General features: G+C 32.3%; 4 protein-coding genes across 6 annotated transcripts; 1 reads left to right on the top strand and 3 right to left on the bottom strand.

Annotated features, from left to right (window-relative positions):
* The first annotated feature begins 559 nt into the window (after positions 1-559).
* On the top strand, positions 560-5,492 carry LOC110700868 (bidirectional sugar transporter SWEET6b-like). The gene is made up of 6 exons (XM_021878451.1): positions 560-647; positions 3,754-3,790; positions 3,923-4,139; positions 4,269-4,430; positions 4,517-4,636; positions 4,814-5,492. Exons 1-6 carry the CDS (start codon positions 560-562, stop codon positions 4,961-4,963), a joined length of 774 nt encoding a protein of 257 aa, XP_021734143.1. The 3' UTR covers positions 4,964-5,492.
* Positions 5,493-5,789: 297 nt separating this feature from the next.
* Positions 5,790-12,602, bottom strand: LOC110700410 (serine/threonine-protein kinase STY8-like). Its single transcript, XM_021877950.1, has 6 exons — positions 11,885-12,602; positions 10,855-10,976; positions 7,340-7,536; positions 7,079-7,253; positions 6,345-6,479; positions 5,790-6,245 (listed from the first exon to the last, which is right to left on the bottom strand). Exons 1-6 carry the CDS (start codon positions 12,153-12,155, stop codon positions 6,039-6,041), a joined length of 1,107 nt encoding a protein of 368 aa, XP_021733642.1. The 5' UTR covers positions 12,156-12,602; the 3' UTR covers positions 5,790-6,038.
* Positions 12,603-17,835: 5,233 nt separating this feature from the next.
* On the bottom strand, positions 17,836-20,740 carry LOC110700409 (putative F-box protein PP2-B12). Of its 2 annotated transcripts, XR_002507208.1 has the most exons (4): positions 20,318-20,740; positions 19,162-19,280; positions 18,101-18,659; positions 17,836-18,010 (listed from the first exon to the last, which is right to left on the bottom strand). XR_002507208.1 is itself a non-coding variant. In XM_021877949.1 (3 exons), exons 1-3 carry the CDS (start codon positions 20,594-20,596, stop codon positions 18,203-18,205), a joined length of 855 nt encoding a protein of 284 aa, XP_021733641.1. In that variant the 5' UTR covers positions 20,597-20,740; the 3' UTR covers positions 17,836-18,202. The 2 variants fall into 2 exon arrangements, 1 of the variants encoding a protein (XP_021733641.1); XM_021877949.1 differs by having other exon boundaries at positions 17,836-18,659.
* A 1,434-nt stretch (positions 20,741-22,174) lies between these two features.
* LOC110700778 (transcription factor bHLH162-like) lies at positions 22,175-23,996 on the bottom strand. Of its 2 annotated transcripts, XM_021878375.1 has the most exons (3): positions 23,772-23,996; positions 23,176-23,559; positions 22,175-22,599 (listed from the first exon to the last, which is right to left on the bottom strand). In XM_021878375.1, the coding sequence occupies exons 1-3, from the start codon at positions 23,898-23,900 to the stop codon at positions 22,531-22,533; spliced, it is 582 nt and encodes a 193-aa protein (XP_021734067.1). In that variant the 5' UTR covers positions 23,901-23,996; the 3' UTR covers positions 22,175-22,530. The 2 variants fall into 2 exon arrangements, with proteins under 2 accessions (XP_021734067.1, XP_021734066.1); XM_021878374.1 differs by lacking the exon at positions 22,175-22,599 and having other exon boundaries at positions 22,623-23,559.
* Between the last annotated feature and the right edge of the window lie 307 nt (positions 23,997-24,303).

Raw genomic sequence — 24,303 nt, 5'->3', positions numbered from 1 at the left:
CACCCAAGGTTCGGGCTTTTATCAATGGTACACTAACTTAGTTTTTATTAATCAACGGTACACCCAAGGTTTCACACGATTATCAACTATACACTTAACGTTAAACAAACGTTAAGTAAAAGTTAAGTTGGGGTTTAATTCGATTTTTTTAACTTAAAAAATTCCCTCCCTTTTTTCCCCCTCTTCATTTTCCTTCCTTTATGTACTCTACCCTACCCACCCCCTCTTCCTCTATATGTAGTTTCCCTCATTTCTGATTTTCCCTTTTCACACATAAATATACATATATCTACTCAAACACACCCAATTCGAATTATTTGTGCAAAAAATACAACAGTAAAGCAACAAATAATAATCACAGGCACATTGCGCATAATTTAAACCATAATTCGCTAACAATTGTACATGGAAACCAAAATTCAACATTTAAACAAAAAATTCATATACTACCAAAACAAGCGAAAGTCAGAAAATCAAAGACTCGGATGAAAACTTGCCTTAAGCGGTCAACAATGAAGTGTAGAATTTGCTAGAATTTTGTTCAATTCGCCCGTCGATTATGGAACCTCACAACAGCAGATACAGGGGAGAGAGTGAGAAGGAAGAAGAAGATGAACGATCTTCTGACTTAGGAGTTTTTAATATAGGTAGTTGAGGTTTGAAAGGAGCGATTTAATGTATTTGGAGTAGGGGGGCAAATTAGTCATTTCATTTTAAGTGGATTAACCTATTATTAACCTTTAATTAACGTTTGATTAACGTTAGAGTTACTATAGATAAGTGTATTAAACCTTGGGTGTACCGCTGATAAACAAAAACTAAGTTGGTGTACCATTGATAATTTCCCAAAAAAAATAAAAAAGATAGGATAGGAATATAGGATAAGTAATAGATATACTTTGTATGGAGAATTTAATATGGAAAGCTATCAATTGCTAGCATAATACAAAATCAATTAACATAGACTATTTACAAAATTAATAACGACAGCTCATGAAATTGTTAGCTAATTACATCGTAATTAGGATAAAGAAGCAATAAATCATTGACCTCCCTTGATCAACAAGTTAAGGATAAGATATGTCTTCTTGAATTACGAAAATCTTGACCTTCCATTTGTAGAGTTCTATTGAAGGGCCACGGATTGACTATTTACTTGCCCTACTTAATTGGTAAAGATCTTAATTAATTAATTAATTTTCTGTTTGAAGACGGTATAGGGAATAATAATAACACGGAGTATAAAGAAAAAATTAATACCGAGTAATCAACTGTTATGAATTATAATTACAATAAATATTTATGGCCCCCTATATAAAAATGTTACTGTGCAAAATTTAAATTGATTAAGGCGTTACTTGCCTTGACAACGAAAAAAAACTAAAATTAAAACTCAAATAATTTTGGCAGTTCATAATTAAAGGGAAAAGGTATAAATAGATAGTGTATGTTTTCCAGAAAAAAAAAGTAAAAAAAAAAAAGTGTAATGTACAATCATAGAAATGGATGACTCGAAGACTTAATTATTGACCAAACCTTGATATGTTATTGACTTGACGTTAAACCATGTATTATGTTCAAGTTATTTGAGTTTTGCATTATTAAAATAATTACTTTAAATTTAACTTATATTTTGTATGAATTTATCTTATTTTATTAGGAGTACCCTAATAATTTGGTTCTTATTATTCGTTTGAAAGGAACTATTGACACAAATTACTAGAATTACGAATATAGCATCATAAGAATTTAGGTATACAAGTTCATTCGGATAAAAAAAAAAAAGTGACTTCAAATAAAAATTAAATTTTACAAATACAATGATAAAAATATATTATCATAAACTTCTCATACACCATTAAGATTTCATGTTAGAAAATAAATAAAAATTAAAAAAAGTTCAAACAAAGTTGATTAGGATAATTTGTCTTAGTTTATATGATATTTTTTTAAGAAAACCAAAATTTCCATATTTATAAAATTAAAATTAAAATTATTAAAGCCAAACAATATCTCCACGCCAACAAACTAATCCGCCAAGAAGTTGTATTTGATTGGATAGCATAATCCTAAACTGGAAAGAATAATAATTATCCTATTTTAGAATGAAAATAAATATCATCATACGAATTTAACCAATTATTACAATTTATAAAAAGAATCTGTTTCAATACCAGATAATTAAGGTAATTTGATTTGCAATATAAAACGTGTTTTCCTAAGCCAATTTAACTTAGGTATGACTTGTAAAACAAATTAACTTCACCAAAATTGTGTCATCCAAAGCCCTATAAATACTTAATATCCATCAACCATAAGTCCATAATCTAAACACAAAAAATTTCATACTTCGAAATTCAGAAATTCTCAAAAAACAATTCGTAGAATCTAGTAAGCTCTCTTTTCTCTCGTTCAAATTATGTAATTGCAACTTCTCTTTTTGTTCTTCATCACTTAGAACTTTCGATAATGTTATTAGTTACTCCGTATTAGTTATTATGTAGTGTAGTATTTCCTCTTAATCCTTAGTAAGAATTATGTTTTCTTGTTTCAATATTGTAATTACAAATTGTAGTTTTTTCTCTCAATCCTTCATAAAAAAAACTATATTTGAGTTTGACCTTAAAAAGACTACACTAATGGATTTTTCATGCTATCAACGTAAGAAAATTATGATGTAGTTTGCGGTTTGTGTGCAAGTAAAAGCATATTCATGTAATTAATCTTGGTAATTTTGTTTTTAATTTGATTCTTTCACATAGGATAATCATCATAACATTTGTTTATCTGTTACAAAAATAATATTATGAATTATGTGTTTTTTTTAATGCAATGTAGTTATGATTTTATGAATTAATGATACAAAGAGGAATCACGAGTAATTAGTACAATTAAAAAGAATTGGTTTATCTTGTTTCGCCTTTAAAGAAACATATATCCATTAAAAAGAATTGGTTTGTATTAATTTATTATTCTTAATTCTTATTAACTTGACCTAATTGAAACTTGAAATTGGACGAATTTGACTTGTTCATAATCAGAAAGATTTATTTTTTTCCTATTTTCTTTCTTAAAAACAATTGTAATTTATAATTATGTTTGAGTGATACTTGTCTAGTAATACCTGGTACAATCCGATGAAAAAGCCACTATACTTGAATTTAAAGAGAATAACAAGTGGCTATGCTACCTCGTGTACTTAACGGATCCCAAGATTAAATATTTACATTAACCTATTTTAATTAATAATTTTCCTACTAATTCCTGCTACGGAGTATAATCTTCACTTAACTGCCTACCCCATTAATCACTCACAAACATAACCCAAATAAGTTCTTTATTAGATACATTGCAGAGTCATAATTCACTTTTAATTCACTGATCTTATCAGTTTTACCATAATCAATTCTATGATTTATTGCTTGATACGTGAAAAGGCTCAAATTAATTGATATTTTCTAATTCACAAAAGTGAAATAAATACAATTGAACCCTTTTTTTTTTTGTATCATAAAATCCTCTCTAATTGTGATTTTGATTCAGAGTAAGTGCTGAAATTACAACAACATGGTGAGCCCTAACGCAATCAGAAACACCCTTGGAATTATAGGTACATATAATTACTTACCTTTTTGCCTTATATTTCATTCAACAATTATACAAATATTACTTGATTTTTTTATTTTTTTTTTTACCAAATTATTGTGTTTCACTTAATTAAATGCAACAACATTTATCTACTTTGTGTTACAGGAAATGTCATCTCTTTTGGATTGTTCCTTTCTCCTGTGTAAGTATTTATGTTTCACACTTCAAAAACTCACAGTGTAAATTAGATCTTAATTAATTTTAAAACTTTTTTTTCGTCAAAATTTTATTATACTTGTATAATATTTATATGTGTTTGAATTACTAATTACAGACCTACATTTTTGAGAATTATCAAGAACAAGTCCGTGGAAGAGTTCAAACCGGATCCATACCTATGCACGGTCATAAACTGTTTATTTTGGTGTCTTTATGGTCTTCCCTTTGTCCATCCAAATAACATCCTTGTTACTACTATCAATGGCATTGGGTTGGGCATTGAGCTCATTTACCTTGCCATCTTTCTCACTTATGCCTCTAATTCTAAAAGGGTAATACTTTGTATATTTCTTTTTCCATTCGATTAACATCATGAATTTGAACTAGTAATGTGATTATATAATTTGTACATAGAATATAATGTGAATATTAATGTATTATAACATTTTTGTTTGTTGCAGAAATTTATCGCTTGGGTTTTGCTTGGGGAGGTTGTCTTATTTGTGGCAGTAGTGCTTTTAACATTATTTATATTCCACAACACCGATAAGAGGACCATCTTTGTTGGAGCTTTCTGTGTCGTCTTTAATGTTTCTATGTATTTTTCACCATTGACAGTCATGGTACGTTTTCTAAACCATCTTATAAGATTTCAAAATTTATGTAAGATTTATGAAACGAGATTAATACATGATCTTTTTAATTACAGAGAAAAGTGATGAGAACTAAAAGTGTGGAATACATGCCATTCTTTTTAACTCTTGCGGGATTCTTAAATGGTGTTTGCTGGACTGCTTATGCATTCATCCACATCGATTTTTGGATGGTGGTACGTAACTAGCTTTTCTTCGTTTTTTATTAAAATTTTGTAATACCCTATATTTTTCGTTTTTATTAAAATTTTGTAATACCCCATAGGTGATAACATTCAAAGTCATAAATTTTATTAGTATACACGATGATTACTATATTCCATAATTAATTACTTTTGCGATTATCATGGCAGGTTCCTAATGGCTTGGGAGCAATTTCTGGCATAATTCAGCTAATCTTGTATGGAACTTACTACAAGACCACACCAAAATCCAGCAAATTGGATGCAGTGAAACCTTCACAAGTTGAACTCCCACCCAGCAAGCCAATTGAAGAAGTTTAGTGTTATCAATTTTTTTTTTCAAGTAGTTTATTAGGAAAGAGTTTTGCAGAGGTTCTTTTAGTGAATTCTTAAATTTATATTTATGCAAGTTTTCAATACAATTTATTTTAGTAATCAATTTTGTTTTTATTATTCAAGCGTTTGTTATTTATGCATGAGATGTTTTAAGGATACAACGAGAAAGAAGTTAAAGGATGCATTATATTTTTAAAGTTGGGCTGGCCTTTGTCCTCATTCAAAGCCTTTGAAAAAAAAAAAAAGGTTACAAAGCTGGATAAGTAAAGGAAATATAAAGACTACTCAAGCCAATTTACCACTATTTTTTTTAAAAGTATTATCCTTTTAATTTTTGAAATTGATCATGATATATTTTTCTTTTTTTTTCAATCAATAATAAATTGGGAAATTTTAATCTCCGTAAAGAGGTTTGTCCGTCAAACTTAAGGGTCATAACTCATAAGTAGGTAGTATGTTAAAATTATTAAGATACTAAAATTTTAAAAGCTTGTAAAAATAGAAGTTAGTAAAACCTTGTATAAAGTACTTTTAAAACCTTGTATAATTGTATTTTAAAGTGTGAAACTTAAAGATAATACGTGTATTTTTAAAGAAAATTTTCTAGTACAAAGTAGAGAACTTCGATTTTAAAACTTTGTATAATTGTTCCTAAGGCAGAGGGGGGAAAACACCTTAAAATCTTCTTGTTATTTAAGATAGATTGTGTTTTAATATTTTTCTAAATTTGAAATGTTGAGACCTGTGAGTGTTTGATTAGAATTCCAGTTACAAACTCCTCACAGATTGTAATTATATGCAACTGTAAAAAAAGAGGAAAATGAGTGACAATTGGAAATTGGAGAAATTGATTTACAAGTCTGGCTACAACTAATGCAGACTTTTAAATTGGAACAACCAATAATTAGAATGTTTTTCCCATTTGTAAATGCTCACATTACCTTTACTTTTTCACCATAATTACAAGTTGGATGGTATCTCCCGCAAAAGCCAAAGCAATAATCAATAATCCAGACATTATAGTCTGGTTGCTTCGAAAAGTTTTAAAAGCCACCATCGTCTAAGGTCCTCGACGTCTTTGGAAGCAGAAACAACTTTGCTGCTGATCAACAGGGATCATTCCCCCACCTTTCGATGTGTCAATCGCCTCCAACAAGGAAACTACTTCATCCATTTCGGGGCGCCTATCGGGATTAGCATCCCAACATTTCTTCATTACATTAGCCAATGCACTAGGGCAACATCTTGGAATTTCTGGCCTTAGATTCTGTGGATCCCAAGACGAACTAAATCAGTACCCAATAAAAGGGCAGAAGGGAGAAACATGATTAAATTTTCATGACAAGCAAAATATCATAATGCATACCTGGCGAACCACTGCAGAAGTCACCTCTGAAAAACTGAGGTCGGGATAAGGCATGTCGCAGCAATATATTTCCCACAAACAGATGCCAAAGCTATACACATCACATTTTCTGTTATATGGATCCCCATTTAGAACCTGAAATAAATAAATGTCACAAGCTGTTAGTTATACATCACAAATTTTCAAGCCTTTTAGTCGTTGAAGATCTTTTTTTAGGGACTTTTTGGCTCTTCAGTGCTGCTTTCATTAACAGCGCCCAATCTAAATGTTCACTGCTCTACTCAGTTTTTGTTCTATCCATCAGAGGTTACAGAATAAAGAAACGAATTTGGGTGAATAAAAAAGGAACTCTTCCCTAATATCGCTCATCTTGTAAACCATCAATCAACAATACTCCAAAATTACATAACAAAAAGAATACAAAAAGTAAAACCCAATCTCTGGGAATGGTAGCTTGGTCAGAGCTGTATTTATTTGTTCTGATTTGGGGCTTGTACAACAATAACACCAAACAAACAATCTGCACACATAAATATTCCAGCTTTTCCCTTCTAAAGATAGTCATTGAATTGAGTTATTTTAGGTGATCATCAAGCTTAGCCACTGTTTGGGCAAACAGAAATAGTAGAATACAAAAACCAGGGAAAGGCACCGGAGCAAACAGTTAAGTTGCATCCCAAACTCCCATAACCCAAAGCTGCTCAAAATTGAAATTGGTAAGGTGAGAGACTCACCTCAGGGGCCATATAACCAAGCGTTCCTGTTTCGCCAGTCATATCACTCGGATTTGAAGCCTCAACCCGAGCAACACCGAAATCTGCTATTTTCAGAGTCCTTGATTTATCTAGTAGCATGTTCTCTGTCTTTACATCTCTATGAACAATCTTTTCAGAGTGGAGATAGCTCAACCTGTTGGAAATACAATGGATTAGGTTGGATGAGTTTGCCAAAACATTTGTCATTATAGAATTTATGTGGGAGTTAAAAATAATTACCCTCTAGCAAGATCAAGTGCCAACTGGTGGACAACCTTAAAAGCTAGCTTCTTTCTTCGGTTCTTTATGAGGTAATTCTTCAGGGCACCTCCAGGAAGATATTCCACAACAACACAGCAGATATTAGTTGGCATGCTGATTAGACCACTTTCTGTTTGTATTTGCAATCCTGATGCACCCATCTTTGCCCCAATAAACTGCAGTATGCAGAAGGATCTATATTACTAAGAGCTCTGATAATAACGACATAATAATTCATCATGTATTGGATTAAAAGTAAAATGTTGCAAAAAAAACTGGCAGTCTGTTCTTGTAAGAGTTGTAACCAAGTCACTTAGATGATACAGATCATTTTCACTACACACAATACAAATTAATAAAATATTGTATACTTAGTATAATATACACTGTATAGTTTTTCTCATAACTTTGGGCATAAGGTTGGACTTTGGACTCCATCAGTTTTGTCTAGATTGAAACCAGGAACTTCACAAGTACACTTAAGCCCTTGAGCTGGAGTCAAAGGTAAACTTCGAATTCAAAAGAGCTTAATAGCTACTTGCTAGTCTAGTAGCAATGACCTTTTTCCAAAATCTAGATTAAAAAAAAATTATTAAAAAAAAAAAAGGTTCCAAGTTGTACAATAATTTATTATTGCACTCATTGAGTTTATTTTTGCAACTATAGGGAAAATGTTGCAAACATCTATATCTGCTGAATAACCCCTCTCCCCACCCCACTCAACACACAAGCGCACACACACACACACATGAGACATCTCTTCTGGCATTGGCGATTTTGGTACGATATGGTATATTGCAGTTGTAGAGTAGCCAATTGCCGAGATCAGGAAATGATGTCAAGATAACAGAACAGACAAATGCCTAGTTCACTAAACTCATTCTGTTAAAGAATTTGATGGCTCTGACTTACACCCTACTCCCAAAATATAAAATTTGGAAGAAATAAAAAATCAAGCAATAACGCGGAGCATGAAACAAATGGTCACAGTTACTAAAAGTAATGGAATGTCAGGTAAAAACTGTCCATCTCAACAAAAAAAAGCCATCAACTTTGCCTTTTAAGGCAGGCCCAACTTTCTCAAATTTTATTATTATTTTTTTAATCTACAGATTTTTAAAATGAGATGCAAATGTTTAGAAATGAAGTAAAGTTATCCAACAGAATTAACTACCAAACCATGGAAACATAATGTGTGAAAAATTATATACGAAGTATAATTGATTGATTTTATTAATAGTATATACTTATGGTGAAGATAAAACATGAAATGGTTTAACAAGAACTACACATCTACACTTCCAGCAAGATGAGCCATCTTGAGCTGAATCAAATGTCAAGGAGCCAAGTACCCATGTTATATAATCCTAGTATCCTGAATTATGAAATATATAATGCATCAATATATGTATTGACTATTGAGCTATAAAGAAGTACTAATAAAATATTAGTGTTCAAGGAGCTTTTCTAAAATTACCAGTTATCCAACTTTGACTATTCCCTCTGTTACATATAGTGATATAGGTGTTCATGTTTGGAATCTGAGGAAAAACCGATGCAACCCCTAGAAGCTAAACTCATTCCTAGAATTCTAGTAATACTCTCCTTTAGAATTCTATTTGGAGTAACCACCATGTGCCACTCTTCTAATAAATGATGGTAGTGGTCATATGTAGGGATACATTGAGGAAATATTTATCAAAAGTGGCAAAAGATTTGCAACAAGAACATGTCTTTAAAACACACAGGGAAAGTCAATATGAAATGTACGGAGTAATGACTACCAAAAACTTTTTTTTTTTAAAACCTCTGATCTGTTTTTTTTTTTTTTTTTTTTTTTTGAGTTGTCAAAAAAAAAAAAAAAAAAAGACAAAAAATCTAAAATAGCCTACTTTTAAAAGTTTGATAGCTTTGACCTTTATTTAAAAAAAAAAGACGAGGTTTGATAGCTTTGACCTCAAACAATGTGGCCTTTATTATGGCTACGGATTAGATAGGTGATCTGCAATGCTTTCATCATGAATATCATTTTGGGTATTGATTCAAGCAAATAGATAAGGCTTCTTGCATAGGTTCACATATATAACAAGTTAGGCACACACACTGGCAATAAAGAATAAGAATATCTTGATAATTGATAGTTGGGTGATTCCTTTGATTGACTCATCAATTCAGTATGTTTTCAGACTATCACAAAAATACGAAGCTGGTAGAAATCATAATTACAATTCATTTGGCTAAGCTTATAGGGGGGAGGAGAACTCATAATTACAATTCATTTGGCTAAGCTTATAGGGGGGAGGGGGGTGGAACAACTTAAAAACACTTCTCCAGAAACTGCTTGGGTTCCTATATTAAAACTTGAGGTTGTTTGGCACTGTATCCTAGAAGGCTAGAACTCCTAGAAGTGCATTTGAGAAATAGAAACTGATTGGTGAGTTTGGCCCGATCCTCAATTTTGCACACTTTTTTTTATAATTGTTTTGACTTTAATAAAGAACCGTAATCTTAATCAATTCAAGCTAAGTATATAATACTACCTCCGTTAACTATTATTTGCAACAAAGGAATATTTTATATCTCACAAATAATACCCCTTTGTTGCAAATAATAGTTAACGGAGGTAGTATTAAACATTGCAGTCTCTCTGTCTACCAAATTCCATCCCCTTCCTGCTGGCCAACCAATGTTTTTCAGCTTTTGCCTTCTGGTCTTTAGGGCCCCACTCCTAGAAACTTGACCAAACACTACTTTAAGAGCCTAGATATCTTAATCATCATCTACACTTTCAAAATGATATACCTTCCACAACCTTAATTAATCAATCAAAGCCTTAATCCCATAAGTGGGGGTTGGCTACATGAACCAAATTGATGCAGTACATCCCCCGTACTTGTCCACACACAAAATGACAGTAGATTTGACATAATTAGATATAATCCAGGCAAAGGCTCCCCAGATTGATAACGGGCATTTAATAGTTATAATGCTTTGAGCTTAGAGTTTCCTTAAATTAAAACATGTTGCTAGAGTGATTTACCCTCATCCAGTAGTACCAGCACTATTATCTGCTTGTTCAATACATATGCCTAGCAGCCTATCTAAATAAAAAGAAGCCTTATTACTCATGCAATTGAAAGAACATAATTCAATAATGAAAACAGAAGAGATTACGAACAATTAAAGAATCCAAACATACATGAATTGCCAATCATGGACACAGCCTTGAGCAACTTCATCCACATCTAATAATTGAAAACGAAATCATTTAACTTGAAAGTATCTACGAATAAAGCTTTCCAATATGCAAGAACAGTGAGATTTTGTCCATACAGAAAGATTCAGTACACTCTCTCCAAAGAATTTTTTTTTCCCCTTTTATTAAATTCTTGTTCTAGTTCAGGTGATACCACAAATATGTGAAAAGCAAGATAAAGGAAATTAAGTTATTTTCATCCACATTAAGAAGGCGAAGAAAATTCATGAATAAAGACCTTAGTCACATTCGGATGGTTAAGCTTATGCCACACTGCAACTTCCTGTGTAAAGGCTGCCCTGAGTGAAGCTATCTCAGCTGCTGTTCTCTGGCCTTCTTCACCCCAGTCAAGCAACTTAACTGTAGATAAGAGAAGTATTAAGTCCATAATCTCATGATAAAAACTACACAAACACAGACGATTTATCCACGGGCACGAGCATAAAGGGCTTAAATTCAATAAACATAACGAAATTTTACTAAAACAATTAACCAATCTGACATCAATAAAAGATTCAACATGGCCAAGTTGGCTTATAATGCATCACCCAACAGACCCAACAGTTTGCATTAACTTCCAAGTCCTCTATTAATTTCATGTTACAGCTGATATCACGTGAAAGATTGAAATTTGTCATCAAAAGTTCAAGCTAAACCCGTGCTTTTAACTCACAGATTTCTCAGAAAATACCCTCACAACGGTCCATCGCCATCTTCACAATACGATTTACAACCAATCGAAGGCAGAAAAACTTGCCACAAGTAGATAAAAAACTCCAACCAAATAAATTTAAAAATAGAAAGGAAGCAATGGAAAATGACATTAGCATTATACATAAGAGTATACAAGAAAAAAGCCAAGTCATTTAGAGGACCACCTAATGCATTATTCACAATGCCTAATGTAATAACAGACCGACCAAATCTCAGTGGACCTCATCAGGATTCCGGAAAAGCAAACCAAATTCAGTATCTTCTAACTTGAATATAAACATCAAACTATCAAAGCTAATCAAACACAAATCAAACAATTAATTTCTCTAATTATATACTTTGTATTTAATTATAATAGTACGGAGTAATATGGTTATGATATACGCAACCCTAATGGCTAATAAATTGCAAAAAACCCATCTTGATTTAAGTATGAAATTGACAGTAGCAAGAAATAAAGGGGTAAAAAAGAGCAGTAAAAATTTTCAGTCAGGCATTACAACAGTTGGTGAGCAAGACCAAAAACAGAGACAAAAGCGTCGGAAAACGCTCACCGGCGACATCTAAACTGTCGTAAATCCCACGATGGACGGTCCCAAAAGTGCCACGTGCAATGACAGCCTTGATGATGAGTTTAGAAGCGTCGATCTCCCACTCAGGTTTAGCATCACTACTAGTCTGATTATTACTATCACCCAAATCATCTTTTTTCTTGGTTTTTTCCATAGTTAATGCTCTGCTAAGATGCCTTTCAAGTTGTTCATCTAAGCTCTTCAGATCAATCTGATCTGCTCTCACAAACCCACCATCTCCACTTTCCTTCATCTTTTCTTACAATTCAAGCTCAAAAAGATGGAAAAATGGAAAAGGGTATTAAAAAAAAGATAGAAATTAGACAAAGTTTGAACCTTTTTTTCTGGTGATTTGGGTATTTCTGGGAAAGCTCTGGTTTTTGGAATTAGAGTTTGAAAATTAAAAAGATAGTAGTAGATTAAAAAGGGTAATTGAATGGAAAATGATGGGAAAAAAAGAAAAGGGTGTATAATAATTGTGGAAAAATTGGGAGAATTGAAATGAATTGATTTGGTTGGATTGGGGTTGAATGAATAAGCTCGGGTTTCTCTCTCTCTCCAATTTCAGAGTATCGTCAACCATGTGAGCACATGGAACTGCCTCATATTTGACTTCATGTCTTTTAGACTTACACCCGCTTTACTCTCTGCCTCCTTTCCACCCCTCATTTATTGCCATGTTTTTTTTATTCATTTATCTTTTTACTGTTATGTTATGTTCATCTGATTTTCATTTAGGTGTACTTTGTTGGTGTACATGAGTACATCTGTTTAATGAGACTTTAATTTTTATTTTTTTGAAGCAAAAAAATAAAATAAAAATCAAAGTCTGATTTTTATTTAACTTTAACTTATCTAACTAGACATAAAAAAAAGAAAAACTTATCTAATCATGTCGATTGTCTAAACTTAATACTCTCTCTGTATATGGTTATTTAAATCACTAATCTTTATTAGTGTCTAGTTTGTTTGAAATTATACAATCTCAACTTAAAAGTGTATGGAATAATGAGCTAGTCACAAATTCTTGAATAAGGTAAATTTTCATTAACTTATTGTAAGACAAGATTACCCCTTAAAATATTTAAAGTTACCCTTGTATACTACTCTATTGGTCCCTTAATATAAAGTCTATTTCTAGCATTTATCACTCACATAATAAAGATAAAGAGGTTTTAATTTAGGGACGGAGTACAAAGCCTCTTTCTAACATTTATTACTCACATAATATAGAGAAAGAGGCTTTTAATTTAGGGACGGAGGAAGTACTATTTTTAATATATTATTTTAACTTTTAAAAACACTCATAATGTATTATACTACGTATTAATCTTTATAACAGGAGTTTATTAGAAAATACAATCAAACTCATTACAAATTAAAAGTTAACACTGTTATATTTACCTTCATATTGGTCGATTTTTCAAACAAAATCAACGAAAGTTCATCCTATTCAAGAATTACTAAAAGTTGCTACTGTTAACCATTTTTTTTTGGTGTTTAAAGAGCAACAAATCCCACAATGTTGAGTGATAAGAATTGATCCCATAATTACATAGAATCGAGAGGAGAGCCTTTTATGTACTACTCGTATGTATTACTTTGTATTTATTCACATGTATATGCTTCTACAATGAAATTAAGTTATGATAATATAAGAACAAATTATAGAAGTTCACATAACATAATTAATTTCAAACAACATACGACTAATGATTAATGACTAATTGAAGCTAAACTTTTTTTTTTTTTTTTTTTTTTACGATAAACAGAGTTGAACAATCTTATAAATACCCCTGTTCTGATTTATTGAAAACAACTGAACTGATTGGAGCAGAACTGAACTGAGCTGAAATGAATTGTTTATGAGAGAAGAAAATTAGGAACTAGAGTAGTTGGAGCTGAACTGAACTGAACTGAACTAAAATTAAGCTGAAGAGAACAGACCCCTACTATTTTTTGTTTTTATAAAATGATTTCAATAAAAAGAACCATAAACAGAAACTCAAGTACTTTTTAATTTCCTAGTGTTATTAGTTTTCAATATATACATGACAATGTATGTATTTCATTAAAAAAAATCATTATACAACTTACTTGTTTTTTATTACAAATTTCAAAAACTAAAAATGTAAAACATATACGTAGTACTTATACTTTTTTTTTTTGAAACACATAGTACTTATACTTGATAAACCTTGATGTGTATTATTAAAGTTAACAATTTAAAGTGTGGATATATTTTGTTTCTCAAGCAAAGAAATGAACATGATCGAAAAACATAAAAGGCACCATTGTATTGGTTTAGAATTATTCATTAATCATTACCTAATTAATATTCCTCATTATGGTACTAGTATTATTTTAATACAATATTAGCCTTTCATAATTGTTAGGGTACAGGGTGTGACGGTGTTTTTATATTTTCATTTTTTAAAATTGTTTTTTCTCTTATTCATATTTTGTTTCCATCAAAGTCAAAGTTAAACATGGGTAATTTCACTAATGTGTAACTAACTAACTTCCATCGGTTTAAGCAAGTAGAGAGGTGTCGATAAAAGAGAGGGGTCGTCATGGACCAATGGTTGCGCGATTTAGTGAAAGAAGATAATTCACGAAGTAATAACATAATGGTTTTTTTTTAACTATATGTAATTCGCCTTAATGAGATAAAAAGAATAGCTAGTAAAATTAAATATCCACCTTTTAAGCAATATCCTCTACAAGAGATGCATTAGATAGAAAAACTCGAACAATGAACAAATTTGTTTTCAATTTCAAGTACGTAGTACAATGAGTTTCTATGTGCAAACTCGTTTGTTTTTAACCATTGAAACTTGAATCAACTAGTTCACACATAGGATTATACGACAACCTTGCATATGCCCAACTCTAAGATACCCCTATATTATAGGAATTTAATGCAGTATTAGCCACGAATGTACGGTTAGTACTATAGTAACGCACCGGCCAAATTCTAAGAAACATAAGTTTATAATCAATTCATCGCATCCATCCTACGTCGAGTCCAAATTATTTATCATCATCATGGCATCTATCTCACATGCCCACTTCTTATATAAAATTAATAATTGTCAACATAACAAGATTAATTATCAACTTAGATAGGAATCTTTAATTTGATTAATAATTAATTCGTCAATTAATTTATGCTTCATTATTTCTACTTCACACAATATTATAATACCTTAGCTAGAAGAAGAAAATAATGCAAAATACTAAATAATTATTATCATGAGTCAACTTCCTGTATAGATCAATGACCTGGACTATACCGTACCAATTGATTGTTGGTGTAATGGTGATTGGGACTACGCTTGGTAGAAAGGACCACGTGTTCGATTTCCTGCAACAACAATTGAGAGGGGATTGGAACCCAACTATTCAGAACTGATCTCGACTCCAAATTAACCCAAAGGGTGGATCGGGTGAAATACTTACACATACACAAAAAAAAATGACTTGGACTATGAAGTTTCCCAAATCTACCTCTATGATTAAACAATTGCATGAATTCATACATTTCCTTCCAAAAGTTTGGAGAGCTTACTCTCAAACAAATAATTATGCATGTTTTAGTGGATTCATGGTCCCCCAATCCAAGGTTTGTTATGGCTTGAAGCCTTCAACTCAAGAAGTGTAAGTAACATCGTCCTGTACTAGTCCAGTCACTACTACACATTTTCTTAAAGACAATGGTCCTAAGCCGTGGTCCTTTTGACGATAAGACCGTGAACCCGTCTAGAAGGTGAATGTATGATCTTACTGTCGATATAAATAGACCACATTTGATTGAAAGATTGTACCTAGTTCTTGTTACATCTTTATTGTTCCTCTTTCTTATTAACTTGTTTTATTTGAATTATGCTACTCCGTATCTAGTTCAGTTTATAAGGATGTAAATTGAATATTGTGGTATCATATAAAATTATTATGTGAATATCTTTGATATTAAATAGGTCATTATCGGTCTTTTCAAATAGCCGGCTAGCTACACTACAATGTAAAAAATGCATTATACTCGGAGAAATATAATTGGAGGGAAAATGATATTATGGGAGTGATTCATGCACCTTAACAATAATAGCATGGAAAGTAATTTTATTCCGCTGTCTTTATGATTTATATAGCTAGGTTTTGTTATTGTATGATTCCAATTTACATAGATGATTAGGGAGCACTTGTTCAAACTTTTTTGTACGTAGGCAAGTTAAATTGAACGTAGCCCCTCATTAGCTACTTGCACATTATTGCTTTGGTAGTGGCCAAACCATGTTTCTATTCTATATATAGTATTATTAACCTAGATAGGCTAGATTCTTCACGATCACTAGAAGAAAGGCCGCACCTGTACGAGTTATAACCTTTTAGCTGAGTTCAATCTACCAATCCTCCGAGGGAGGGTGTAGCCATGAATTTCACTTGATATTCTACGGCATATGTCCCATTACCATGTACTCGTAACTCGTAAGTCGTAATAACACCTATTAAACACATTTTACTATCTTATCCTACAATCAGTTTTCCTAATAAAAATATGACTCTATAGTAAATAAATACGGAGTATATAAAAAACAAAGAGAGTGTATGGTAGTTTTTTGTTTCATTAAATTTTATCTTATTTTAATTAAGTTCGCATATATTAAGATAAATTCACATACGTTTTGATATAAGTAACTAAGTAAGAGTTTTGCTACATCGTAAGTAACCTCAAATAATATAAGTGTGGGTACGTTCAGATAATTTACTTTCAGAAAAAGTAAGTTGAACAAAACGAAGCCTAATCTAAAGGATAACTCGGTCTTTTTGAAGAGGTTTCAACTTGCAGTAGCCAACAGACACATGGATACCCATTCTTTTGTCAAAAACATTTATTATTGGTGTTGTACGTAGTACCTTTTAGTGTACCCTCAAGGAGAGGGATAACCAGCCAGAGATGGGCTCTTTACTAGAAGAGTTTGGCAAGTTTTCCCATAAAAGTTTGGCTGTTGCTATTTACAGACTATATTACTTACTAGGATATGTTTTTCTGTTTGCCTCAATCAAGGTTAATTTTTTGATGGTAGGACAATGCTTGGGACCAAAATTTAATGCATGCTTACTGCAATATTGGGTTGGCATGAAAAATACACCTACCCAGAACAAAAGTGAAAGTAATTCCCCATCTCATACTCTCATTTCCTTTCAGGATGCACCAAACAATCAAACATGCCCTATTATACACCTAAACGCCTTTAAAAGCCTCGTTAAAAAATAAAATCGAGTATTAATGCTCGAAAGGGATGAAAGTATTAACCTTCATCTGTCGGAGTTCAAGAATTGATTTTATCCATGGATCACCACAATGCATTGCTAGAAAATGGTATGGAGTACAGTTTATATTTGACGGGTAGAAATTGAGATATTGTTACATTAGTATTAATACTTAAAAGCATGGAGTGATAATTACGGTACTAAGACTATTAAGCACCATTCCAACAGTTTGTGTCACGCTATCACTCAATCAAGCAGAGAGAAACCGGCCCGGGTTTTTCTTTAGCCACAAATTTTAGATTTTTCATGATGTATCAAAGTCATGTATGTAGTTTGTGATCGTGAATCCTGGCTAATCTACATGATAAGATTTTGTCTCTTTGAGGAAGCTACAACAGGTCAACAGCAAACAAAAATATAATGAGTGGCCTTGTTTGGATGAGGAAGATGGCTAGTTCCCAGTTGGATAAAGACAATTAGAAGAGTCGCCAACGACTAAAGGAATGTCTTTATAATTACCTAGTAATTTATCAATTTGCCTCAGTAAAGGTAATTTTTGTGATGGAATAATGATCGGAGGAAACCTTGATCATTTTCGAGGATGAGGAACACTCGAATAATAGGGGGCTGTTTTTGAGTTAGCAATGCACTACTGTTTCTAACACACGCACACACGAGTGTTTCTTGAATGATATAAGTAGATGTACATCCTGTCGAAAATTTATGAAATCCCCCTTATGATCAAACTGTAAGTAACCAAACTAGGACTCCACCAAACACATAAAGGGGGCAATAATACACCAGCCACCAGGGAGGGGGTGGAGAGGCCACCACCTGGTAAACACAATAATTTAAGTTCAGAGTTCAGATACAGAAAAATACAGATACCGTAACATCTTCATGAATGAGTGTCAACCAACTTACCCAGCCAAAGGGTACAGAGAGCTGTACAAGAGACTTGACCTTTCAACCAGTTTTCATCTTCATGACTAAAATCACACAATCTTGAATCCCGAAATCTAAAACTCAATCAAGAGGCAGGATCTCAATTCCATGGACAATGAGTCCAGACTTGTGTAAACCTACCTCTGTTCCCATCAGTGTCATTTCTAATACGGCAACATTATCACCTACCCGGTTAAAGTATTTCCCCATGTCTATCTTTATCCATCTATGACCACTATCTCTTCGATGCTCAAAAGCTTCTTCTCCCTCAACATCATCAAACATATCATCACTTTCGGGTGCCTTGAGATAAAAGGTTTTCGAGGTATCATAGCCACTACCTCCAATATATGCACCGTTAGTATCAATCTTTGAAACGAAAACCTTGACAGGACAGACATCAAAACCACGAGACCAAGCCCCAAGCATGAAAGAAAAGTACATGTGGTAAGTAGTGTCTGGAGAGAGTAGTTGTGTGCTAATTCTCGCTGTTATGTAGAGCTCAGCCACTCCCAATAGTTCTGCCACCTCTGGGAACCTATTAGCACATTATAAGTGTGAGAAAAAATTTGTAAGCTGTTCTTTTCATAGAAAGTCATTAAAGCTCTGTTTTGGTTGGGAGGTATAAATTTCATTGAAACATCAACTGAGCACACAATTCCTTTTCTTTTCCATTAATTTTATAATGTCTGCGAAGAGAATATCTTAACGCATTTACAGATTTACTAGTACAGTTTAAGAATATCTCCAACAAAAAATGTCTCACAAAAATCTCTATCATCCTTTCACTAGATTTCTTATTAGGTGTATGGTGTATCTAATGTAATAAAACAAAATACAATAGTTCATCAACAAAATAAGTGGTCCACTTTATGTCCCCTTTAAATTGTTGCCACATTTGGAGTATATGCTCTCAAATGCATCAATTAGTTTGCCTTTTGCAAAACCAATCAATTTGCAGTAAATTGTTACATGACCTAAGATGTGTTATGTGCATGCATAATATCTCAATTGAGAAAAGAGGAGAAACAAAGAAATACCTGGACTCAGGTAAGGGTTTCCACCTCCAGCAACGGGAATTCTCACCCGATGTAATTGCAAGTTCTCTGGCACCAAGCATATAACATTTCTTCCCAGTCCATTTGTCCAATGAAAAGCTCTACAAAAGAAAATTGCATCCAACAATATGTTATACCAAGAAGCAAGTAATTCAGGGTTCACTTACGTATCATGTAAGCAGGAAGAAAGTCTTCATTAAACCATGGCATAATGCAAATATTCCTATCAAAATAACACATAAAACGTGATAGCTACACCCCAGCAAATCACTCAATCTTGCTTAATCGAGTGTAACCAATTAACCTCTGATATGGAGATTTATTGTGAGTATTTGTCTATTAGAATAACAAATAAACCGTTGAGGGATTGAGTTAATCTCGGGGTTTGGCAGAAAATCACAAACTTCATTCCCCATAAGGGCTTAGCATGTTTCATGATTCCTAAGCCTCTACAAATATCACAATTTCATTGATAACAATTCACTAAACTCTGGTAGATATAGACGGTATCTACCAATCTCCGAGATTAACCTATTGATCACCATCTCTCATTTGCCAGCTATCAAAGAGTAATTATATTAACTCTCTAATTTCATCTTACTACAAAAACCAAAAATTGCAATTTCTTCACAGTAAACCATCTCTTACTTACACAAATTGTACACCTAAACCAATTAAAACTCTACTTTTCTGATGATCAAAACCAACATCTTTTGTTCAAAATTTCGAGTTCTGACATTACATCAAAACAATCAAGAAAAATGTCCACTAGAAATTCACAATCCTGAGCAACTTAACTCATGTGTGATTACACATTTACACTTATAAATATCTTATGCAACCTCACTGTCTTGAAATTTTCATCAAAATTAAAAAAAAAATATATATATCCCAAATTTCACAAGAACAAACCCTAATTATCCTAAACCTTCCACATTACAATTAAATGGTATGGCAAAAGGATCAAATCAACAAAAGCCTCAATTATAACCCTTAATTGACATATTATCAAGGAATCAACTACCCCTTTTTCTCCTTATAATCAAATTGAACAAAATTAAGCAATTTAGGAAAAAAAAAAATCATTTTCAAAAAAAACCCAGAAAATAGAAATTGAGAATTAGCTAAAAAAGATTACCTTTTGCTCATCTTCTAAGAGAATGAAAGAACGGCAAAGATGGAGGACGATGAGCTTAGTAGAAAGGGAAGAAGATGACCGTTGGATGAAAGGGTGGTAATCGGACGGCAAGAATTTCTCCCAAACTAAATCGGATTTAGCAATGGAGTTGAAAAATTTGCAGACGAGAGAAGAACGAAGAACATAGAAAGGTGAAGTGAGTGAAAGGATGTGAGAGAGACATCCTTCTGGTAAATCTAACAAATTCATACCTCTCTTATTACTTTCTCTCTCCTCCATTTTAGAGAATTTTTGATCAAGTAGATGTTTTTATTGGTGAAAAAGAAGGTTTTTTTTTTTTATTTTTTTATTTTTATGATGACCAAGAACATTGCTTCATGTTTAATTTGTTTTAGTCAACTTCACGCTTGTTTTTTTAGGGGGTGTTTGGTGCTTTGGTTCACTATAGAAGAATCAACAAACACATATCCCTAATTCCCTTTTGGACTTTCCGTTTCTGCTTTGACTTATTTTTCTTCATAATTTTCATGTCCAAGTGGGCCCATCTCAAAATTCAAAGCAATGATCTCTAATGTAATCGTTGTATCATGCACTACATATACGAAATTTAATATTAGTACCCCGTGTGTTTATATGTGATACAACTAGACTTGACAAATTTGATCCATAATCAATTGCCTTGAGATAGAAAGCCTTTGAGGCATCATATGCACTAATGTGTATCGATCCTCGACACACAAACCAAACATAAATGAATTAAAACCTTTCAGGTAAGCTCCAATACTTCAAGTGTGAAAGAGAAGTAAGAGAAGTACATTCGGTAAGTCGTGTTAGATGTGAGAAAATGTGTGCTTATTACCCTGGTAGTGTGTACGTATTCTCAAGATTTCAAGTTAATATTCTTGATAAACAATCAAAATATACCTCACTAGAATTATCGACTATAGTTATATAATTTTTCAAATTCAATTTATTAAAATTTCGGTAAAATTATACACTTTTGTAAGCCATTGAATCTCTTTGACTCGATCACTTTTGAATTTTATTATAACATTGTCACTTGCTACACATGTTTTTTTTTTTGAGGGAATGCTACACATGTTTATGGAGGAGATAACTTGCAATTTTTCGAAGAAGAGTGGGAGTTGGAAGGGAGGTATTTATGTGATCAACGTTGACATTGTGGTTTTATGATTAATGTCAAGATGTTATTCGCATATTTTACTTTGGGCTTGGGCTTGGGCTTGGACCTGGGCCTGGAATAATTGTGATTTCAATGACCTTATAAGAAGAGTTTAGGTCAGCATCTTGGTCCAGATAATATGATAGTAGTATCATGACTATTATCTCTGTTTATAAAGGTTATTATAGTACTTTGAACGTAACACTTCATAATTTCACCAGTTAACATTAATTGGTAGCAAAATAAAAAATAAAAAAAAATTAAACGGGTAGCAATATATAACACAAGTTACTTTCGCCGGTAATAAATGTCAATTTTTCCTAAAAAGTTTTAACACTTTTATTTCGTATTTCGGCAATACCATACAAGTATGTGTTTTTTACTATGTTAATCCTTTTATACTCTCTCTTAGTTTATCCACTTTTTTTTAATCTATCTATTTAAGTACTCTATCGCTTTTCCTACCTTTTTCTTATACCCACTCGCTATACTAATATTTTCTTTTCAATTATCTTAATTTAAGTGCGACCAATTAATGTTAAAAACTTACAAATTACAGAGGTAATAAACAGTACATACTCCGTAATACCTACAAAGTAATGGTCGGCATGAAGATAGATCACTAAAGATTTCACTAAAAACGTTGTCAACGATTCCAAAATATATATGTCAGCCCTTGTTTTATTTTTGGATATTCAAAACATACAATTATTACTACTCCAGTACGTACTCCTTATTACGTACTTTTTTAAAATGTAAGATAAATAATTAAATATACTAACTAGAGTTGATCATGTACAACATTAATAATATGATCAACAATCTAGAAAAAAAATAATTCATATCGATTCATTATAAAACGTACAAACGCAAACGCCCCCTTATAACACACATACACAAAGTAATTTTTTGTGACGGATTTCATATTTATACCACCTTTGTTCTTTCTACATATAAATAAGAGGAGAAAACACGGCAAAAAATATGTATGTATGAGTATGACTTGAACATTTTGGTAATGATCATATATTCATGATATCAACTCATGTAGTCTGGCACATACTCTTGTAGCCTCCACTCCAATTCTTGAACTTCGAGCCTGTTAATATATATATTTTTCGTAATAATTGTAAGAGAAAATTAAAATTTGTGATAATGTAATTCTAAAAATGGTAGGTTTTCTCATACAAAAAATGTGAGTATTTTGGTAAAACATATCATATAAATGGGTATATTAGCTTGAGACAACATATCCTATGATTCCTATCTATTCTCATTAGTCAAAAGTAGTCACTATTGGTCTATTGCACATTCAAATATGTCCACTACTGGTTACAGAAGATGAAAATGACATGATTTTCATACGATCTCCATCAAGTTAACAATAATCTCTTTTATTTATGACTAGAAATTTAAGAATGGGGCACTGGAGGTTGATTGGTATAGGCCCGACTTTCATGACCCAACTTCACGGTCAACACTATGGACTGTAGGGATTTTTTTTTTTTTTTTAATATTGACTTTAATTTGTATCATTTAAAAAAATGTATGACCCGTAAATACTGAATTAAAAAAATCGTGAGGGTTAAAGTCTAGGCAGGATCTCTTTACTAAATAAATAAATAAATAAATAATTAAAAAAAAAAAAGTCAAAAGAGTTAAAAATTACAAGTACCTTACAATGGAGAGTGTGCAAAGCCATATTCCCAGTATTATTAGAAAAAGTAGCATTGACAACTTCAGCTCCTTCTTCCTCAAGAACCCTAATCACTTCATGTAATTTGATATTATGTTCCAATTCCAACATAAGTTGCACCTCTAAACAACTACCCAAGTCTTCAACTTTGATAATAGGTAATGATAATCCCGAATTCGACATCGTTGCGTCAGAATTATCTGAAGCAGTAGTGTTTGGTTCATTAGATGATGTCCCTTCTTCGTCGTTAACCGTCATTTGTAGTAGTTCCTCCTTTCTCTTTGATAAGTTGTCAACTCTCTCCCTCAACTTCACTATGTAATCTGTTGCTTGTTCAATCTTATTAGCTTGAGATAATATACCCTACGCAACAACAACAAAAAAATAAGTTGAATCAATTGATCTCAATTATTACGCTTCATAATTAAATAGATAAGTTGTATATATATGTACAGTACTACACCCGGCCTCCACCATCAGGTATGCACCTACACGTGCACATACCTTCAAGGGATAGATAATTTGAGGACGGAGGGAATATGAAATATTTATTATACATTTGGCGATATAGGTACCTTGGAGGGACGGATAATATGTTGAGGAGGAATAATGGAAATGAGGTCAGAGCAAAGTCCATTAATGCAATCTCTCTCATTTTTGTGAGCAATATTCTTTTCAAGAAGACTTTCACTGCTCCTTTTCATGACTAAGTGACAAGGTTAGAGTGGTTGCTGCTTGCTGGCTTATATATAATGTGCGTAGAAGCTGGCTTGGCGGGCGGACACGCGGTAGATTAAATACGTGCGTCAAAAAAAAAAAAAAAAAAAAAAAATATATATATATATATATATATATATATATATATATATATATATATGTACGTGCGTGTATGTTTTCAAGTTTATTTGTCATTGCGTACGTTAACACATGAACATATGGGTCAAGTTATAATTTTCCAAATAAAATACACGCTTACTGGCCAACATTTATTTTTACTAGTGCTAAGTAGGAGTATAAAAGTTGTTCTTTGCATGGTAACCAGCTATTGATGATTTTGATGGACAAATTGTCCTATTTGGTAATTGACTGGTTACTGATCGATATAAC

The sequence above is a fragment of the Chenopodium quinoa genome, unplaced genomic scaffold, assembly GCF_001683475.1.
Source record: "Chenopodium quinoa cultivar QQ74 unplaced genomic scaffold, ASM168347v1, whole genome shotgun sequence".
Taxonomy (NCBI): domain Eukaryota; kingdom Viridiplantae; phylum Streptophyta; class Magnoliopsida; order Caryophyllales; family Amaranthaceae; genus Chenopodium; species Chenopodium quinoa.
Note: the sequence above shows the minus strand (reverse complement) of the source record. Positions and strands in the feature narration are given on the sequence as shown.

Bases quoted from the DNA above. Each gene is read 5' to 3' on its own strand.
- LOC110700868 (XM_021878451.1), top strand. From the start codon at position 560: ATGGAACCTCACAACAGCAGATACAGGGGAGAGAGTGAGAAGGAAGAA. The intron at 3,791-3,922 runs GTAAGTATTTAT...TACTAATTACAG, and splicing joins GGATTGTTCCTTTCTCCTGT to ACCTACATTTTTGAGAATTA. The intron at 4,140-4,268 runs GTAATACTTTGT...TGTTTGTTGCAG, and splicing joins ATGCCTCTAATTCTAAAAGG to AAATTTATCGCTTGGGTTTT.
- LOC110700410 (XM_021877950.1), bottom strand. From the start codon at position 12,155: ATGAAGGAAAGTGGAGATGGTGGGTTTGTGAGAGCAGATCAGATTGAT. The intron at 7,537-10,854 runs GTCTTTATTCAT...TGCATACTGCAG, and splicing joins ACCATCCGAATGTGACTAAG to TTTATTGGGGCAAAGATGGG. The intron at 6,480-7,078 runs GTGAGTCTCTCA...TATTTATTTCAG, and splicing joins TTGGTTATATGGCCCCTGAG to GTTCTAAATGGGGATCCATA.
- LOC110700409 (XM_021877949.1), bottom strand. From the start codon at position 20,596: ATGGAGGAGAGAGAAAGTAATAAGAGAGGTATGAATTTGTTAGATTTA. The intron at 19,281-20,317 runs GTAATCTTTTTT...TTTCTTTTGTAG, and splicing joins TCTTAGAAGATGAGCAAAAG to AGCTTTTCATTGGACAAATG. The intron at 18,660-19,161 runs GTATTTCTTTGT...ATGTGCTAATAG, and splicing joins AAACCCTTACCTGAGTCCAG to GTTCCCAGAGGTGGCAGAAC.
- LOC110700778 (XM_021878374.1), bottom strand. From the start codon at position 23,900: ATGAAAAGGAGCAGTGAAAGTCTTCTTGAAAAGAATATTGCTCACAAA. The intron at 23,560-23,771 runs GTACCTATATCG...GTTGTTGCGTAG, and splicing joins ATATTATCCGTCCCTCCAAG to GGTATATTATCTCAAGCTAA.